The following is a 19,671-nucleotide window of genomic DNA, read 5'->3' as shown; positions in this document are numbered from 1 at the left end:
TCCCCACTCAAACCACTCTTGGGACAACCCCTCTGGACCAGAATGAAAGAGGGAGGAGAGAACAGAGAGTAGAGAAAGGACAGAGGGAAGGAAAATTATATGGGAGTGTGGGGAGTGGAATCAGATTATTTAGGAGCTTAGGCTCCATTCTATAATAGGTTAATTGGAGACAGGAACACATTTCATATCTGTGTGGCATCAAAGGGGGAAGCGCCATTGCCTTATTAGGGAAACACTTCCAGTGCATGGGCATCACCACAGCAGAACAGAGCTAGGAGGTAAACAGATGGCAAGATAGCGTCAGAATCTGATTCATTATGTTAAGGACAAAAACACAGATAAAAATCTTCAGTGTCATCATTGCTTGATTTGGAATTACATTCATTAAACAGCAAAAAAACGTTCCTTGTTGAAAGTGTAATAATGAGGAAAGGAAAAGAAAGTTGTAGACCATTTGGTGCTTGGACAGAAACCAGAAAAAAATTATTCTGGTTATTGTGTGGGTGTTTCTTTGGATGTGCCTATCTTTATGACCTCTCTATAAATGAAGGCCCCTCATTGGGCCATTTTGAAGATGCATTTCACCAATCAGAGTTGAGTTGCATGTCTCCAACAGTTTATATTAAAATGTTACATGGGCAGCCTTATATGGCTATGAACCTCACTGTTACTCTTCTACTCGTTGTGCGTGTGTGTGTGTGGAAGATGGACACAACATGGGAATGTCTCCTAGATAAAATAGCTTGCTGTGCTGTTTTGCTTCAGCACAAGGTGAATTGATGAGTGAACTTTCCATTGCTGCTGGTTTCAAACAGTCAAACTCACATCTTTAAATTGATCTCCCTTATATTCTGTGGGAGACTAGGAGTCCAATCCTCAACAGGAATAGAGGTCTTAGAGATAACAATAATGATGAGATTGGATGTGTCTTGAGTCACAGAGCAAAATCTGAGTGCAACCACTGACATCTGATGAAATGTCCTCCATTAGATGTCCACCAAGAGAAACATTTTCAAATAGTACACTTAAAAATATAGTCTCATTTTGTGTTGGCAAAAAGCTGAAAGACACATTACTATTGTGTAGGTTTTAAACCCTGGTCAGCAAAACCCAGACTCTATTGTTAACAAAAACAATGGTTCAAGCATACATCATGAAAAGACCCTCACCTCTGCTTCTTTCTAGGAGTATATCTTTGGCTTTGCCGCAGGAACATTATCCAGACTTATTAGGAACAAACAAAAAGAGCGAGCGTCTCATTTTTAACTGCCACCTTCATGCATTATCCTCAGTCATTTCCACAGCTTTACTCTGCTGTAAACATCTCTCTTGGCTTGGAATCTAAGCTCGCTTCACTTTTAATGAAGTGCATACCATGGTGAAGACAAATACAGTATATAATTGTTTAAAAAAAAAAAAGCCAAAAACAAAAAAGCCAACTATCAAACGTAAAGAAAGAGACCTGTAACGTTACTAACATGAACATCACTTTTATTAACCTTTAAAAACAATACCTTATTTATTCACATAAGAAGTGCTAAGTTTACAGTCAACATCTCACACATACTTTTCCAGTAATTATTTGCACAGGACACAAACTAGTAAGCTGTGACTTTCTGTTTTGCTAAATTTTCAAGAGAAAAAACAAGCAAAGCAAAAGGTCATTACTCTTTCCTTAAAGAACACTCCGATTACTAACACATGACATGACTTCAAATTGTTTATGAGGCTAAAAAGATCTAACAGGACTAAAGATTATCCCTGAAGTGAATAAACAAAGTCTCACATTTTCAGAAAACGCTCAATGTCACAACATACAATTCGTTTGATCTTTCAATGCATGTTCTGATTACAAAGCAACTGTTGCATTGGAGGAATGACTGGATGAAAAAAACTGGAGAGAATATGATGGCAGGAATGTTCCAGAATGAAGAACAGATATGAGTTGGGAAGATAATGTTTACCTTTTAAATATGATAACAGCAGTTCTTGATTACACTTTATTTTATGGTGTCCGTGTTACAGTATAATTATTCATTTATGAGCTGAGTAATAATAATTAACTACATGTACTTACTAGATCTAAACAATTCTTGTTGCTTGCAAAATGTAATATATATTTAATAAAATGTAATATATATTTGAATTAACCCTTTAATTATTTTTTTGAAATATCTCAAAATGCACTATATGCTTTGTGTCTAAGAATGGAAAGGCTCTCATTTGGGGCAGACAAGCAAGGGGACACTGTTTACAGAACAGCTTGTGTGGTCTTCTTCTTTTGAGACCAGAACCTTATATGTCCATGAAGACTTGGACCTCCAGATCAATCAGCACCTCTCATACAGTCATGAAGCAGGGCTTCTGCGTAGTTCAACAATGGTTCTTTTCATAGGGTGTAATATATAGTGTTTCAGACTGCATGGTCAAGCTTGCACATTTCACTTTGAAATATGGTTGTTAGTAACATCATCAGTTTAAGATAGTCTAAACTTAGTTGCTATTGTACTGTATTAGATAGATGTAGTATACTGACAATGACATTTTCCCTTAAAAAATTATTATAGTTTTTTTAACCCTCTAAAGCATGACATATGAAATAATAGATTTAAAAAAAAAAACATTTTAGACAAAATCCTAAAACAAGTTTGCATATGTGTTTTATGTTTTGTATCATATTGATACATCAGGGGCCTGTTTCAAACTTGGCTGCGTTCGAAACCGTATAGCGCATACTCATTGAGTAGGTACTTAATTTCAATAAGTACTTACTTAAAGGATTAGTTCACTTCAAAATGTCCTTTCTTTCTTCAGTTGAAAAGAAATAAAAAAATTTGAGGAAAACTTTCCAGGATTTTTCTCCACATCATAGACTTCAATGGCAACCAAAATGTTGAAGGTCCAAATCAATGCAGTTTCAAAGGAATTTGAAGGGCTTCACTCTGCACGATCCCAGACGAGGAATAGGGTCTTATCGCGAAAGTATATTAAATAATTAACATACTTTTTAACCTAAATTTCTCATCTTGCGCTGCAGTGATTGTGCAATCACATCGAAAACGTCACGCTAGACGTAGGCAGAAGTACCGCCCCCGTGTTTACAAAGCGCAGATGCAAAGACTAATACAAACGTCCTTTAGCAAAAAAAAGGTAAAACAACAATGTCGGACGATTTTGAAGTTGAAGATGGAGTGTTTTTTGGTAAAGGGCTTTTGTATTAGTCCTCACACGTTCTCTTGGGGCGGTACTTCCGCCTACGTCTAATGTGACGTTTCCAGTGATTGTGCAATTACTGGCGAGCCGCAGCACAGCGCAAGATGAGCAATTTAGGTTAAAAAGTATATCCTTTTTTTTTTCTCTTTGCCCCATTCCTCGTTTGGGATCGCACAGAGCCTCTGAAGCCTAAATGATCAATCAGGGGCCCGTTTCAAAAAGGAGGTTCAAACAACTTACGCAATACGAGAGTACTCTCGAAAGGGAACCCAGAGTTTCCCTCATTTCAGGGTTAACATACTCAGTTTTCACTTAACCTCCTTTCTGAAATGGGCGCGAGATGACAGAAGACATGTCAAAGTTTTTTAAAAGGTTAGTTCACCCAAAAATGAAAATTCTTTCATTAATTACTTACCCTCATGTCGTTCGACACCCGTAAGACCTTTGTTCATCTGCGGAACACAAATTAAGATATTTTTGTTGAAATCCGAAGGCTCAGAAAGGCCTCCATTGGCAGCAATGTATTTTGCACTCACAAGACCCAGAAAAGGTACTAAAGACGTCATTACAAAGTCCATCTCACTACAGTGGTTCTACAATCATTTATGAAGCGACGAGAATAGTTTTTGTGTGCAAAAAACAAACAAAATAACGACTTTATTCAACAAGTGCTTGTCTTCCATCTAGGCCTCTGACGTGAACTCAGGAAGCACCACGACGCATGAGCGAGAATATGACGTTGCGCCGGCGTTCGGGCATCCAGGAAATGCACACTTTAGCCCCATTTTGACCACTACCCAAGACCTAAAGCACGATCAATGTAGAATTCAACAGCTTAGATACGGCGCGTCTTCCTCAGCTTGTAAACAAAGTTGCTCGCTTCCGGGTCATGTGTCAGAACGCCGGCTCTATTCTTGCACATGCATCGTGGTGCTTCGTGAGTTCACGTCAGAGGCCTAGACGGAAGACAAGCACTTGTTGAATAAAGTCGTTATTTTTTTTATATTTTTTTAGAGCACACAAACTATTCTCGTCACTTCATAAATTATTGTAGAGCCACTGTAGTGAGATGGACTTTGTAACGACGTCTAATGGGTCTTGTGAGTGCAAAATACATTGCAGCCAAGGGAGGCCTTTCTGAGCCATTGGATTTCAACAAAAATATCTTAATTTGTGTTCCAAAGATGAACAAAGATCTTACGGGTGTCGAACGACATGAGGGTGAGTAATGACATAATTTTCATTTTTGGGTGAACTAACTCTTTAAGCAACGTTATGATCATGTTGATAATTTGAGGCCTTAGAAATTCAAGTATCAAATAGCCCACAATAGGATATAATTGATACAATAGGATTTATTGAGTCCCCCCCCCCCCATTATTATTCAAATGTAGGCCTAACTATAAATTTATAAATAAAAAAAACTATAAAATTAAATTTTTTAATTATTGTTTAATTTCATGTAGCCTATACTCAAGGCCTATTCAAGGTCCAAGGAAAGTATTTTAGTGATTTCTACATAATGATTAGTCCTTAGAAATTGTATAAATGTTATGCATTGGTGTAAACACACATAAATGTATAATCCCAAAATTATTAAAATTAATACAAATAAAATTATTATATTTCTAAGAACTTGGATTGTTTTAAACTAGCTACATTTTTACAAGGTTTCTTCTTTTCATTATCTCAGACATCCTTAATTGTCACTGCAGGTGTGTTAAAGTTATTTAACGTTGTAAGACTAGACTGGAGGAAAACATATTAGGTCTGCCATCTTGTGGTGGATAATGTAACCAATCTGTCTTCATTTGAAATGGGGTAAGAGAAACAATATAATAATGTTTTCTGTTATCTGTCTTTATGAGAATCATGATCCCTTATTTGTATACTTTATGTAATTCTGTTTAATGCTTGTTTGACCAAAATATGGAATAACTGGACCAATCTGTACATAAGTTGACCCATTTCTCCTGTAAACAGTATCAACCCAAACAGACGACCAGATTGGACAATGCAGCAGACACGTCACTATGGGCGGGATTACAGCACTCTCACTTCCGCATTACTGTACTGAATAGATTTAATAAAACTGGTTTTGGAGTCAGTTTCGCGTTGTTAGAAAAACTTGACATAGAAGCAGTTTTTTATTTCGTAAACAAAATTTTTAACCATTCATTTACATAAAAATATTTACATGAAGTAACCACATAAAAAGTGGACGTGAAATAATCAGCGTATGAAATCAGTGGTCTATTTAATCGTCTTGAAGAGTGAACTGCATCATAACTGAAAGATGTTAAAAGCGATTATTTTAATTGGGGGACCTCAAAAAGGTGAGACTTAAGTTATTATTTAAACTGTACGAATGTTATGAATGAAAGATAAATGATATTACAACCGTATCACCTACGATGACGTGGCGCAGATGACTTGTGGTAGCGTCCGATATAGTCAATTCAATTCACACTTATTTGTATAGCGCTTTCACAATACAAATCCTTTTAAAAACAGCTTCACAGAAAATGTATGCGTCTTCATTACAATTTATAGGATAGCCTAACTAAAGAACACCATCTTAATATAAAAGTAGCAAATACTAGGAAATGTGGAGATTAAAACAATATAGAAAACGCATTTCATTAAAATGCCCTGCGTTCAGGTACCAGGTTCCGCCCCCTGTCATTCGAGGTGCCCAAACCGCTGTTCCCTGTGGCAGGAGTTCCCATGCTGCAGCATCACATAGAAGCCTGTGCCCAAGTAAGACACTGTTGAGTGTTGTTTGTGTTTAGATCACATGTAAAGCATATTGAATTGAACGTTACATTCCTAAAAATAAAGGTTTTTAATTGACATCCATGGTTCCATAAAGAACCTTTAGCATTCATGGAAACTTTCCATTGCACAAAAGTTTTTTTTAATTTTTTTTTTTACAGAGGACAATGTTTCTTCATATTATTAAAATGTGCTTCAGACTTCTTTTAAGAACTGTTCAATGAAACGTTCTTTGAGGAACCCACAATGGTTCTTCGATGGCATCACTGCAAAAACCTTTTTTCCATAAGTGTGTATTCACAGTAATCAATATCTATTTTGAAAATCTGTCATGTTTTATTCTCTTACAGGTTCCTGATATGAAAGAGATCATTCTAATAGGTTTTTATCAGCCCAATGACGAGCTAAACCGCTTCATTTCTTGTGCTCAGCAGGAGTTTAAAATCCCAATAAGGTAGATACGAGTTCAAATCAGTAGACATTTTAAATAAAACAAATTAAAACTTTTTTGCATTATATGATTGCTACTATATTGATATTTTTGTCTCATATATCTGATAGTCCTGTGTTTAAAAACTGAGTCAATTAAATATATAGGCTTAAACACACTTTCTATAATATAAATATGAAGGTACCTGCAGGAGTTTACCGCCTTGGGTACAGGTGGTGGAATCTATCACTTTCGTGACCAGATCCTGTCTGGGGGTCCAGCTGCATTTTTCCTCATGAATGCTGATGTATGCTCCGAGTTCCCCTTGCAGGAAATGCTCCGGTTCCACCATCAACATGGCGAGGATCATTGTGGAGTCTTACTCGGAACAATAGTAGGTTTAACTTTAGTAAATGAGAGTGTGGATAATATGATTCTGGGAATTTATTCCAAATGTCTCTCATTGCAGGCCAATAGAACACAATCTCTGAACTACGGCTGCATTGTGGAAAATCATGAAACAAATGAGGTACTATGACTAAAGATGTTGTACATTAATTCATATGAGGTGATGGTCAAACATTCAGTTTAAAAAATGCCATTAAGGTGATGTTTACATTCACAGCATGCTAATTATCACTCATTTTCTTTCAGGTGCTCCATTTTGTGGAGAAACCCAGTACTTTTGTAAGTGACATTATCAACTGTGGTATCTATTTGTTCACACCAGATATATTTGGCCATATTGGGAAGGTTTTCCAGAGGAACCAGCAAGAGAGGATCCAGTGAGTGTCGCTGACATAATTCAGCCCCTAAACCACATTGCAGCCTTCACTGGAGATATTTACATGTATAAGAGGTCAGTCCGACCTGTTTGCACTAAAATTAGTTCTTTTTTTCCACAGAGAAGAGGTCACTTATGGCAAGCAGATGCCAGAGCTGATTCGGCTGGAACAGGACATCTTTACAACTCTCGCAGAACAGAAAAAACTCTTTGTCTACAAAACGCAACATTTCTGGAGTCAGATAAAGTCTGCAGGGTAAGTCTTTCGATTGTGTTCTTTCATCTCTCCCTTTCAGCCACTGTTCCTTATATATAGTTCATTATGTTTTATAATACAGGTCAGCAATATATGCTAGTCGTTTGTACCTCAAGCAGTATCACCAGACACATCCTGAGAGACTGGCCACAAACCAAGACGGAACTCCCAAAATAATAGGTATGTTGCATGAAGTATTCTCTCTGAACAAGCTTAGCTCTATAAAGCGGTTATTTTATTTAACATAATTACCTACACTGAAAAAAAGTGTAGAGATAATTTTCACTCATGGATTACAAAGGAACATAATTGACTTAAATGTGAAATTATGAAGTAGAAAGAATGAAATAATTTAAAACTACTTTAATTATGTAAAACTATTCAAATTAATTATGCAAAGTCACTGAAAACGATTGGTTTTCCCACCTTCAGGAGATGTTTATATCCACCCTACGGCAAACATTGATCCCTCTGCTGTGGTAAGTACATGGATAACAACTTATTTAAAGATATATTTCTGTATTGTACTCAACTTGTTTCTCTCTGTTCAGCTGGGTCCTAATGTTTCTATTGGCAAAGGGGTGACGATTGGAGGAGGCGTAAGAGTGAGGGAGTCCATCATTTTACATGGAGCCGTGTTACAGGTTTAGCGGGTCACTGCTCACATTTGCAACAAATGACAATCAGACATTAGAAATAAAAGTGAAATTAATTATTAAATATCTTGGTCTCTGTTTCAGGACCACTGTTGTGTGCTAAACAGTATTGTTGGGTGGGACAGTACAATTGGGAAGTGGGCAAGAGTAGAAGGAACTCCAAGTGACCCCAATCCCAACGATCCTTATGCCAAGATTGACAGCGAGACTCTGTTCAGGGACGGAGGTCTAACCCCATCCATCACCATCCTCGGTATGAAGATCTTGCTTCTATTACAATCTAGTGGCAACGTATCCTGTTGAAAAAAACAGCTTATGCTGGTTAGGTATGTTTTGAAGCATGGAAGCTGGTTTAAGATGGTTTATGCTGGTCCTTAGTTGGTCATGAGCTGGTTTAAGCTCATGCTCAGCACTTTACTTCATCTTAAAGGGTTACTTCAGCGATTTAGCATTAAGATTTGTATCAGTAGAAACCCGGTAGTATATTCAAATTATGGTACTTTCCCCCCTCATATCCCCCTGAGACGAGAGAATTATGCATTTTATTTCTGGAAAAAATCCTCCAATGACACAAATATCATAATTTTGCGTCATCTGAGGATTTTTTGACCAGAGGCTAAAAACTACAGCCAGTTAAAGGAGCTGTTCCGCATGTTATCAACCCACCCACAGGGGAGAGATCTCACTCACAGAATGTAAATGCGCACGGCCACTCGGATCGGGCATTAATAACAGAGCGGTGCGGAGCAAAGTGAGTGTTTCAACTTTTCAACGAATTCCTATGAAAGTTTAGCTTCCATATGCGATCTGAAAACGCGCCAGACTGGACATGCCCTTTGAATGAATGCCGCGCTTACCTCAGCTCTGCTCAGCTCTTCGCTCTCGTGATAAATGAAATTTGACTCCTGCTGCGTTTGTCCTGTGACTTTTGTTCGGCTCACTCACACTTTATTGAAAAGACACGTTCAGTTTTTAATTGTAGTGTTTATTCTTTAACTGAAAGAAATTATTGTATTATTATGAAGATCAAAACGACGCTGGGGCGGTGTACGGAGTGGCCTCGTAGGGCAGCGAAGCAAGTGCATTCTAGGAGTTGTTGTCTTTCATCCACATGAGATAAAAATAAATTTTCTGTCTTTTCTCAGTCTAGAAGGCACCAAATTCAAAAATAATTTCACATTTCTACTACATAAATGACCCAGTTTAAATACACATTCATCTTCCCAGCACTGAAGGTACCCCTTTAAACCAGATTATGACCAACTATGGATCTGCTTAAACCAGCTTAAACCAGCTTCCATGCTTCAAAACATACCTTTTTTTCTCAACAGGGTAGGTAGATAACTAAATATAGAAAGGTGTTAGAATAAACCTTGCATTGCAGTTTGTTGCATATGGGGCTGTTTAGCTACTGATCAGTCAGGTGTATATATGTATATATATAATGTACACACACATATATTATATAAGCCAAAACTTTTATGTTAGATACGATTAATCACAATTAATCGATTTGACTGCACTAAATTAATAATATATGATATATGATAAATAAAATATAATATTAGAGTACTGTTCAAAAAAGTCTTTTGATATATCAAAAATACAGTAAAACAGTAATATTATGAAATATTATTACAATTTAAAATTATGTTTTCTATTTTAGTGTATTTTAAAATGTAATTTATTCCTGTTTTGGCAAAGCTAAATTTTCAGCATCATTACTCCAGTCTTTAATGTCACATGATCCTTTGGAAGTCATTCTTATATACTGATTTGCTGCTCAAGAAAATGTCTTATTATTATCAAGATTGAAAAAGCTCAAAAGAACAGTATTTATTTGACATTTTTGCAACAATGTGAATGTCTTTACTGCCACTTTTGATCAATTCAATGCATCCTTGCTCAATAAGTAAAAATTTTTTTTATTATAAAAATCGACTGACCTCAAACGTTTGAACAATATAATACAATCATGTTGTAACTCCAATTACTGATTATGATCTGAAGAGTGTTTTAAACACATGAATGAGATGTAATGGTAGGTGCAGTCCAGAAGGTGGAGCTGCTCTTAAAGAAATTATTGCAATGAATCCTCTTGCCACTGCATTAATGTGGCAACAGTTTTTCCTCAACAGGAAGCTTGTCTGATCATCTATATGTTTTCTTGTAGGTTGCAATGTGAATATTCCATCAGAGGTCATCATTCGAAACTCTATCGTCTTGCCTCATAAAGATCTCAACAGGAGCTTCAAAAACCAGATTATTCTATAGAAGACACTTTCCTCCTTTGTCTTTCTGAATAAATACTGTAGATTTGGGTCATGTAGAAAGTATATAGCCTAAAGATTGCACAATGTTTAATGTGCTTCATTATATTTAATGTTTATGTATTTGATAGTGTTCAGAGGAAAAGAGCCAACTTGTAGTAGTAATATATTGCAGTAATATAGTATGAATATGGTTCAACTATGGGATATTTTCCTGATAATTTCAAGACTGGGAATTTTGTATTTAATCTCACTCTATGCTGATGTACCAGCCTTATCCACTAAACAGTATCATAACACTAGATTTTACTTATATATTTTTAGCTTTATTCCTTAATTACACATATACCTGTATTGCCTTTTAAGGAAAATTAGCTGTGAGCAATGAAGTATTTTTCTAGGACAGATTTAAAGGACATCGTTTTGGTAGGAACGGAAAAGAATGGAGATTAGATTTAGTTTTTTTGTTGTTGATTTTTACTGTTTTCTGTTCCAACCATTTAATAAAATAATCTCAACCACAGAAACATCAGAACATGTCCAGTTTATTATGAAAAATTGTGTCCACTGTGAGCCCAGAATGATCCTAATACACATACCTTTAAGGTACTAATATGCACTCTTAAAGTACTGATATGTACCTTTTTGAGGTACTAAAATATACCTTTCAGGGGTGAGTAAGGTACAAAGATGTACCTTTTCACTTTTGTACCTTAGGGTACCGCCCCAGTGACAGCCCTGTACCTTTTTTTCTGAGAGTGTACTTTTATATTTTAATAAAATAACTGGAATCCATCTTGATGATTTAAACGTTTTTCTGAAGTTTACATATGTACATATGCTGTACATTATACATCAAATTATTGAGCTATGGAACAGATCAAAACTAATAGGGCCATATGGGTTACGTGTTTCTTTGCTATATATATTTTTGCTTTTTTGTTTATACAACACATATTTGCCATTTAGTTGTTTTCATTAATTATTTTTATTTATTTATTTATTTATTACCAAAGTAGTAATGCTGGAAAGTTGAGATTGTCTGCACTGACATATAGTTTTGAAGAAACAAAGATGACTGATAGGGTATATTCTATAGCATTACCATATTACTAAAGCATTACTACAACATTACTGTAACATTTACCACTATCTGCATTGTCATATATGATATAATACTGTTTTTATTAAGTAACAGAGTATCGCTGGGGGAAACAGTAACACTTTATAAGTATACAGTAATAAAGTGCTTACAAATCATTTGCAAACTATTAGTTTATAGTTAATTCATAATTTATATATTGTAGTCTCTATTGTTAATATATTAAATAGAGTTTATTGTCACTAATTAACAAAATTATTATTGTTTAATTAGCTCATTTTTTATGCTTTGTTAACAACGTATTAACTGTAAAATTAAATTGTTCTTACTTTTGATTAGGAAAATCAGAATAATGTCATTAATTAAGTGCTTTAAACCAACCTTTATTGGACATTAATTAAATTCATATTAAGTGTCCCCTGAATACTTGTTTACAAATGCTTACAAATACATATATATATATATATATATATATATATATATATATATATATATATATATATATATATATATATATATATATATATATATATACATATACATATACATATATATATATATATATATATCCTCTGAGTCTAAACCACTAGATGGCACAAAAAACTTGCCGCAGCACTTTCCAAAACATCTGCTTCTGTGCTAATTTAATCTAATATTTGATGTTTTTTTAAATGTTGTACATTTATGTAGCAAATGAGAAGCGCTTAAAATTATTAAATATATTTTGATTAATGATTTTCAGTTTTGTTCAATGTTATTTTAGCAAAAGTTTTTCAATATCAGAAGTATATGGAAAAGTATGGTATTTTTGGGGTAAAAGGTACAATAATTAAGATGATAATAAATAGCTGGCTGACTTTTCCATTTGTTGCCATGACATGGTTAGATTCAGATTGTAAATATCATATATTAAGTGGGGTGTCCACCTTAGAGATAATCATCATATTAATAATGTAACTACAGTGAGGAAAATAAGTATTTGACCACCCTGCTATTTTGCAAGTTCTCCCACTTAGAAATCATGTAGGGGTCTGAAATTGTCATCATGATTTTTTAACTATTTATTTTTATGATACAGCTGCAAATAAGTATTTGAACGCCTGTCTATCAGCTAGAATTCTGACCCTCAAAGACCTGTTAGTCTGCCTTTAAAATGTCCACCTCCACTCCATTTATTATCCTAAATTAGATGCACCTGTTTGAGGTCGTTAGCTGCATAAAGACACCTGTCCACCCCATACAATCAGTAAGAATCCAACTACTAACATGGCCAAGACCAAAGAGCTTTCCAAAGACACTAGAGACAAAATTGTACTCCTCCACAAGGCTGGAAAGGGCTATGGGGAAATTGCCAAGCAGCTTGGTGAAAAAAGGTCCACTGTTGGAACAATCAGTAGAAAATGGAAGAAGCTAAACATGACTGTCAATCTCCCTCGGACTGGGGCTCCATGCAAGATCTCACCTCGTGGGGTCTCAATGATCCTAAGAAAGGTGAGAAATCAAATCGGAGCTGGTCAATGACCTGAAAAGAGCTGGGACCACCGTTTCCAAGGTTACTGTTGGTAATACACTAAGACGTCATGGTTTGAAATCATGCATGGCACGGAAGGTTCCCCTGTTTAAACTAGCACATGTCCAGGCCCGTCTTAAGTTTGCCAATGACCATTTGGATGATCCAGAGGAGTCATGGGAGAAAGTCATGTGGTCAGATGAGACCAAAATATAACTTTTTGGTCATAATTCCACTAAACGTGTTTGGAGGAAGAAGAATGATGAGTACCATCCCAAGAACACCATCCCTACTGTGAAGCATGGGGTGGTAGCATCATGCTTTGGGGGTGTTTTTCTGCACATGGGACAGGGCGACTGCACTGAATAAAGGAGAGGATGACAGGGGCCATGTATTGCGAGATTCTGGGGAACAACCTCCTTCCCTCAGTTAGAGCATTGAAGATGGGTCGAGGCTGGGTCTTCCAACATGACAATGACCCGAAGCACACAGCCAGGATAACCAAGGAGTGGCTCTGTAAGAAGCATATCAAGGTTCTGGCGTGGCCTAGCCAGTCTCCAGACCTAAACCCAATAGAGAATCTTTGGAGGGAGCTTAAACTCCGTGTTTCTCAGCGACAGGCCAGAAACCTGACTGATCTAGAGAAGATCTGTGTGGAGGAGTGGGCCAAAATCCCTCCTGCAGTGTGTGCAAACCTGGTGAAAAACTACAGGAAACGTTTGACCTCTGTAATTGCAAACAAAGGCTACTGTACCAAATATTAACATTGATTTTCTCAGGTGTTCAAATACTTATTTGCAGCTGTATCATACAAATAAATAGTTAAAAAAGCATACATTGTGATTTCTGTTTTTTTTATTTTTTATTATGTCTCTCACAGTGGACATGCACCTACGATGACAATTTGAGACCCCTCCATGATTTCTGAGTGGGAGAACTTGCAAAATAGCAGGGTGTTCAAATACTTATTTTCCTCACTGTATCATATTTAAAAATATATTATGGGATCTCCTTCAATTCTTTCAGAATATTTACTTTTTAAAATAATGTTATTTTCCAAATATATTTTTATATGAACATATTTTAATGACATTGTTTATTTATTGAACAAAAAATTATATTTTATATTTACATATAAATACTTTATATTTACCATATTTATCATCCATCCATCATCCATCCATCATCTTCCGCTTATCACGGGGCCGGGTCGCGGGGGCAACAGTCTAAGCAGAGACGCCCAGACTTCCCTCTCCCTAGCCACTTCCTCCAGCTCTTCTGGGGGAACCCCGAGGCGTTCCCAGGCCAGCAGGGAGACATAGTCCCTCCAGCGTGTCCTAGGTCTTCCCCGGGGCCTCCTCCCGGTGGGACGTGCCTGGAACACCTCCCTGGGAAGGCGTCCAGGAGGCATCCGAAATAGATGCCCGAGCCACCTCAGCTGGCTCCTCTCGATGTGGAGGAGCAGCGGCTCTACTCCGAGTTCCTCCCGAGTGACTGAGCTCCTCACCCTATCTCTAAGGGAGCGCCCAGCCACCCTGCGGAGAAAGCTCATTTCGGCCGCCTGTATCCGGGATCTTGTCCTTTCGGTCATGACCCACAGCTCATGACCATAGGTGAGAGTAGGAACGTAGATTGACCGGTAAATCGAGAGCTTTGCCTTGCAGCTCAGCTCCTTCTTTACCACGACAGACCGGTACATCGACTGCATTACTGCAGAAGCTGCACCGATCCATCTGTCAATCTCCCGTTCCATCCTTCCCTCACTCGTGAACAAGACCCCAAGATACCTGAACTCCTCCACTTGAGGCAGGAACTCTCCACCCACCTGAAGCGGGCAAGCCACCCATTTCCGACTGAGAACCATGGTCTCGGACTTGGAGGTGCTGATTCTCATCCCAGCCGCTTCACACTCGGCCGCAAACCGTCCCAGTGCACGCTGAAGGTCCTGGCTCGAGGAGGCCAACACGACAACATCATCCGCAAAAAGCAGTGACGAAATCGCGTAGTCCCCAAACCGGACACTCTCCGGCCCTTGGCTGCGCCTAGAAATTCTGTCCATAAAAATTATGAACAGAACCGGTGACAAAGGGCAGCCCTGCCGGAGTCCAACATGCACCGGGAAAAAGTCTGACTTACTGCCGGCAATGCGGACCAAGCTCCTGCTCTGGTCGTACAGGGACCGAACAGCCCTAAGCAGGGGGCCGCCGACCCCATATTCCCAGAGCACCCTCCACAGGATGCCACGAGGAACACAGTCGAATGCCTTCTCCAAATCCACAAAACAAATGTTGACTGGTTGGGCAAACTCCCATGAACCCCCCAGCACCCTGGAAAGGGTATAGAGCTGGTCCAGTGTTCCACGACCGGGAAGAAAACCACACTGTTCCTCCTGAATCCGAGGTTCCACTATCGGCCGAATTCTCCTCTCCAGTACCCTGGCATAGACTTTCCCGGGGAGGCTGAGAAGTGTGATCCCCCTATAGTTGGAACACACTCTCCGGTCCCCCTTCTTGAAAAGAGGGACCACCACCCCGGTCTGCCAGTCCAGAGGTACTGTCCCCGACCGCCATGCGATGTTGCAGAGGCGTGTCAGCCAAGACAGCCCCACAACATCCAGAGACTTGAGGTACTCAGGGCGGATCTCATCCAACCCCGGTGCCTTGCCACCGAGGAGCTTTTTAACCTCTCCTTGAACTGTCTCCTCTCCTTGAACTGTCACCTTATTGTGGTGGAGAGGTTTGAGTACCCGAATGATCATGGGAGCTATGTTGTCTGGGGCTATATGCCCCTGGTAGGGTCTCCCAAGGCAAACAGGTCCTTGAGAGGATATATATATATATATATATACTGTATATATGTATATGTATGTATATGTGTGTATTTGTAAGCATTTGTAAACAAGTATTCAGGGGACACTTAATATGAATTTAATTAATGTCCAATAAAGGTTGGTTTAAAGCACTTAATTAATTACATTATTCTGATTTTCCTAATCAAAAGTAAGAACAATTTACAGTTAATACGTTGTTAATAAAGCATAAAAAACATTATGGTGTCTATATTTATCAAAATAAACAAAAAAAAAAACAGAATAAAGTGAGTTTTCGTATTAATGTAGACATTATTAAAAACATTATTTTAGCTAAAGTGTGTAAATAATGTGTGCCTTTTGCCCTGTTTGTGGGGTTTTTAAACAAAATAAAGATTATTAAATTATAAACCACAATTTGACAAAATAAACCACTTTTAGGATTTATTCTGACACAAAATCTGTTGCTCCAACTATGTTCAGTACAAGCATGTATATTTTTTCTGCAATCTAGAGTCACTGTAGAGTTGTAGAGTCACTGTGGTGAGATAGACTTTGTAACGACGTTTTAAGGGCCTTTTATGGATCTTGGAAGTGTCAATGTACTGAATGCCAATGGAGGCCTGTCTGAAGCCTTTCTCAGCCATCAGCTTTCAACAAAAATATCTTAATTTGTGTTCCGAAGATGAACGGAGGTCTTACGGGTGTCGAACGACATGAGGGTGAGTAATTAATGACAGAATTTTAATTTTTGGGTGAACTAACCACTTAAAGGGTGAATTTTTTTTTTTACTTTGGTTCTTCTTCAAAACACAAATGAAGATATTTTAGATGAAATCACATTTACATTTACACTCACTGAAATCAGAGCTGCTGATTTTCATTGATGGTAACGCAACTACCACTTTGTCATAAAAGTTCATGAAGTTTATCGTAAAACTAATCCATATGAAACGAGCGGTTTAGTTTGCATTTTCTGAAGAGATGTGATCGCTTTATATGATAAAATTTTTTTAGTTTTTATTTACATATAAACATTGATCAGCAAACATATATAATATATGTCGGCGCTGAAACCACGGCCACTCGCGGGAAAGCAGCCGTAAGCACACAAGACAACAACACTCAAGTATAGTTCACGACGGCACCAGATGTCGGCGGGACGGGAGGATGAAGGCCGGCGGCCCCATTCTGCAGCGGATTATCAGTGAATCCCAGTTGTCTCCGATTAAAGTTTGTAAAACTAGTCGGTGTAAAGTCACTGCCGAGGCAGGTGTTGGTGGTGATCCTCAGCTCTCCATCAAGGTAGTTCACAAGATTATTAATCCACCTCTTCTTGATATCATCGTTATTTGGGTTGTAAGCTGTTTTGTAAGTTGTAGGCTGCAGTAACTAACGGTACTGACAGTAACTCGCGATCGAGTGGGCGAACTGATGCGAAAGTGCTGTAGTTATGATCGTGTTAGGGGAGGAGCCAGGCTCAGTGGCTCCAGTGCATCATCAAGCCACCATTTTAGCCCCACCTAAAAAATCCTGAACACAGCAATGGTGAAAAACAGTTTAACGGTCTAACTCCACAATTCAATACTACACAGTTCACAGGCTTTGTAACGTGTTTCAACAATACATTTCTAACATTAAAAATCTTAGAATTGCCTTTACAGTGACTTTAAGGAGCTTTACACACAACCTTATCAGAGCTAAATAGGCCTGTTGGATGACCTGTCATGTTATACATTTGTAGACTTGATTTATGTGTGTACAGTTGTAATTTACTGTACATATAACAACAAATTTCCCAACAACAACAACACTTTGGCAAGTGAAAATGATGAGTATTAAACTGAATATATAATATAAACTATGAATTAAATATATACTAATAGTTTGCAAATTATTTGTTAGTACTTTTACTGTATGAGTTCACATTTAAGAGCTGCTTACATCCATTTATTGTGAAAGTTGCTTATACAAATAATTTTTAATGGAAAATTTTCTTCTTCAGGTTTATACATCCAACATTAAGTATAGCCAATTTAAGTGTGGAAACAATGTGTTGCATTTATAATGTCACACTTACTATTTATCTAACACTTTAAAATGTTTTTTTTCATACATACAAATATATAGATGGATTTTAGGAAGGGGGTCTCCCATAAAGGTTCATCATATTTGGGGGTCCTTAGCGTCATAAAGTTTGAAAACCCCTTAGCTATTGTAGCTATAGCTTCAGATTTTGACACCTTGGGAGTGAGAAGACCGGTGAAGACCGTGAACACAATGAAGACGCTAAAGGCAACCTTAGGCGTCACGCAGGGTACTCAATTGATTTAAAGGGTAACTTCAGTGATTTAGCATTAAGCTTTGTATTTAAACTGGGTCATTTATGCAGTAGAAATTTGAAAATATTTTTGAATTTGGTGCCTTCTAGACTGAGAAAAGACAGAAAATGTATTTTTGTCTCATGTGGATGAAAGACAACTCCCAGAATGCACTTGCTTCGCTGCCCTACGAGGCCACTCCGTACGCCGTAGTTTTGATCTTCATAGTAATACAATAATTTTGTTCAGTTAGAGAATAAACACTACAATTAAAAATTGAACGTGTCTTTTCAATAAAGTGTGAGTAAGTGGAACGAAAGTCACGGCACAGACGCAGTAGTGTCAGATTTCATTCACACGAAGAGCTGAGCAGAGCTGAGGTAACGTTAAGCGCCAGTCTGGCACGTTTTCAGATCGCAAATGGAAGCTAAACTATCACAGGAATTAATTAAAAAGTTGAAACACTCACTTTACTCTGCACCGCGCTCCGTTATTATGATTGTCCGTGCGGCCGTCTGTGTCTTACATTCTCTGGTGAGATCTCTCCCCTATGGGCGGGTTGATAACATGCGGAACAGCTCCATCTAGTGGCTGTAGTCTTTGCCTCTGGCCAAAAAATCCTCAGATGACGCGACGATATTTGCGTCATCGGAGGAATTTTTCCAGAAATAAAATGCATCATTCTCTTGTCTGAGGGGGATATGAGGGGGGAAAGTACCATAATTTGAATATACTACTGGGTTTCTACTGATACAAAGCCTAATGCTAAATCACTGAAGTTACCCTTTAAATGATGGTGTCATACACAGACATGTTGGGCATGAGAATGTTATCGTCATCATGATGAAATTATATATTGGGTTATGATTTTGCCATTATGACATGTTGGAATGTGATTCTCAATTTAATCAGACACCATAATTTTATTTACATTTATTTTATTTATGCTATTTAGACACGTTTGAACATGTAACCCAACCTAACCCCATCCCATCCCTAAACCTACCCATGTCACAAGCACACCAGGCTCCACCCTCTCCCAGACACAACGTGCACCTTCACCAGAGTACTGATTACACGCACCTGCACGTCATCATCACAGCAATCACCACCTGCCCTTCTCTGGTTTGGCGGAGGAATGCAACTGATTTCTGCTTCAATGTTCGCTGGTCCTGGAGATGCAGCCGCACCTTTACCCACACGATTGCGCCAAGGTGGCGTTCATCACTTCGCTATCTGGTAAAGCGCTCCGTTGGGCGGAATCTCTGTGGTCCAATGACAGTCCTGAGATTCAGACCCTCTCCGGTTTCATCGCACTCTTCAAAGAAGTTTTTGGAAAACCTTCCTGGGATTCGTCTATCGGTGAGCAGCTTTATCATTTGAAACAAGGTTCACTGTCTGTAAATGAGTATGCCCTCCAGTTTCGAATCCTCGCTGCTGCCAGTGGTTGGAACGAGCAATCCCTGATAACGACCTACCGACAGGGTCTGGATCCTCGGGTGCGGCTGTATCTCGCTGCATATGAGGATACCATCAGGCTTGAAC

At 38.1% G+C, this 19,671-nt stretch overlaps 1 protein-coding gene across 2 annotated transcripts; it reads left to right on the top strand.

Annotated features, from left to right (window-relative positions):
* Positions 1–5,243: 5,243 nt before the first annotated feature.
* gmppab (GDP-mannose pyrophosphorylase Ab) lies at positions 5,244–11,178 on the top strand. Of its 2 annotated transcripts, XM_079841423.1 has the most exons (12): positions 5,244–5,549; positions 5,876–5,973; positions 6,339–6,442; positions 6,620–6,812; positions 6,888–6,947; positions 7,073–7,203; positions 7,324–7,458; positions 7,541–7,638; positions 7,891–7,937; positions 8,010–8,102; positions 8,199–8,367; positions 10,288–11,178. In XM_079841423.1, the coding sequence occupies exons 1-12, from the start codon at positions 5,510–5,512 to the stop codon at positions 10,386–10,388; spliced, it is 1,269 nt and encodes a 422-aa protein (XP_079697549.1). In that variant the 5' UTR covers positions 5,244–5,509; the 3' UTR covers positions 10,389–11,178. The 2 variants fall into 2 exon arrangements, with proteins under 2 accessions (XP_079697549.1, XP_079697548.1); XM_079841422.1 differs by having other exon boundaries at positions 7,891–8,102; positions 10,288–10,908.
* Positions 11,179–19,671: the final 8,493 nt, after the last annotated feature.

The sequence above is a fragment of the Gobio gobio genome (assembly GCF_949357685.1).
Source record: "Gobio gobio genome assembly, chromosome: 17".
Lineage (NCBI taxonomy): Eukaryota > Metazoa > Chordata > Actinopteri > Cypriniformes > Gobionidae > Gobio > Gobio gobio.
This window is presented reverse-complemented; position numbering and strand designations above follow the sequence as displayed.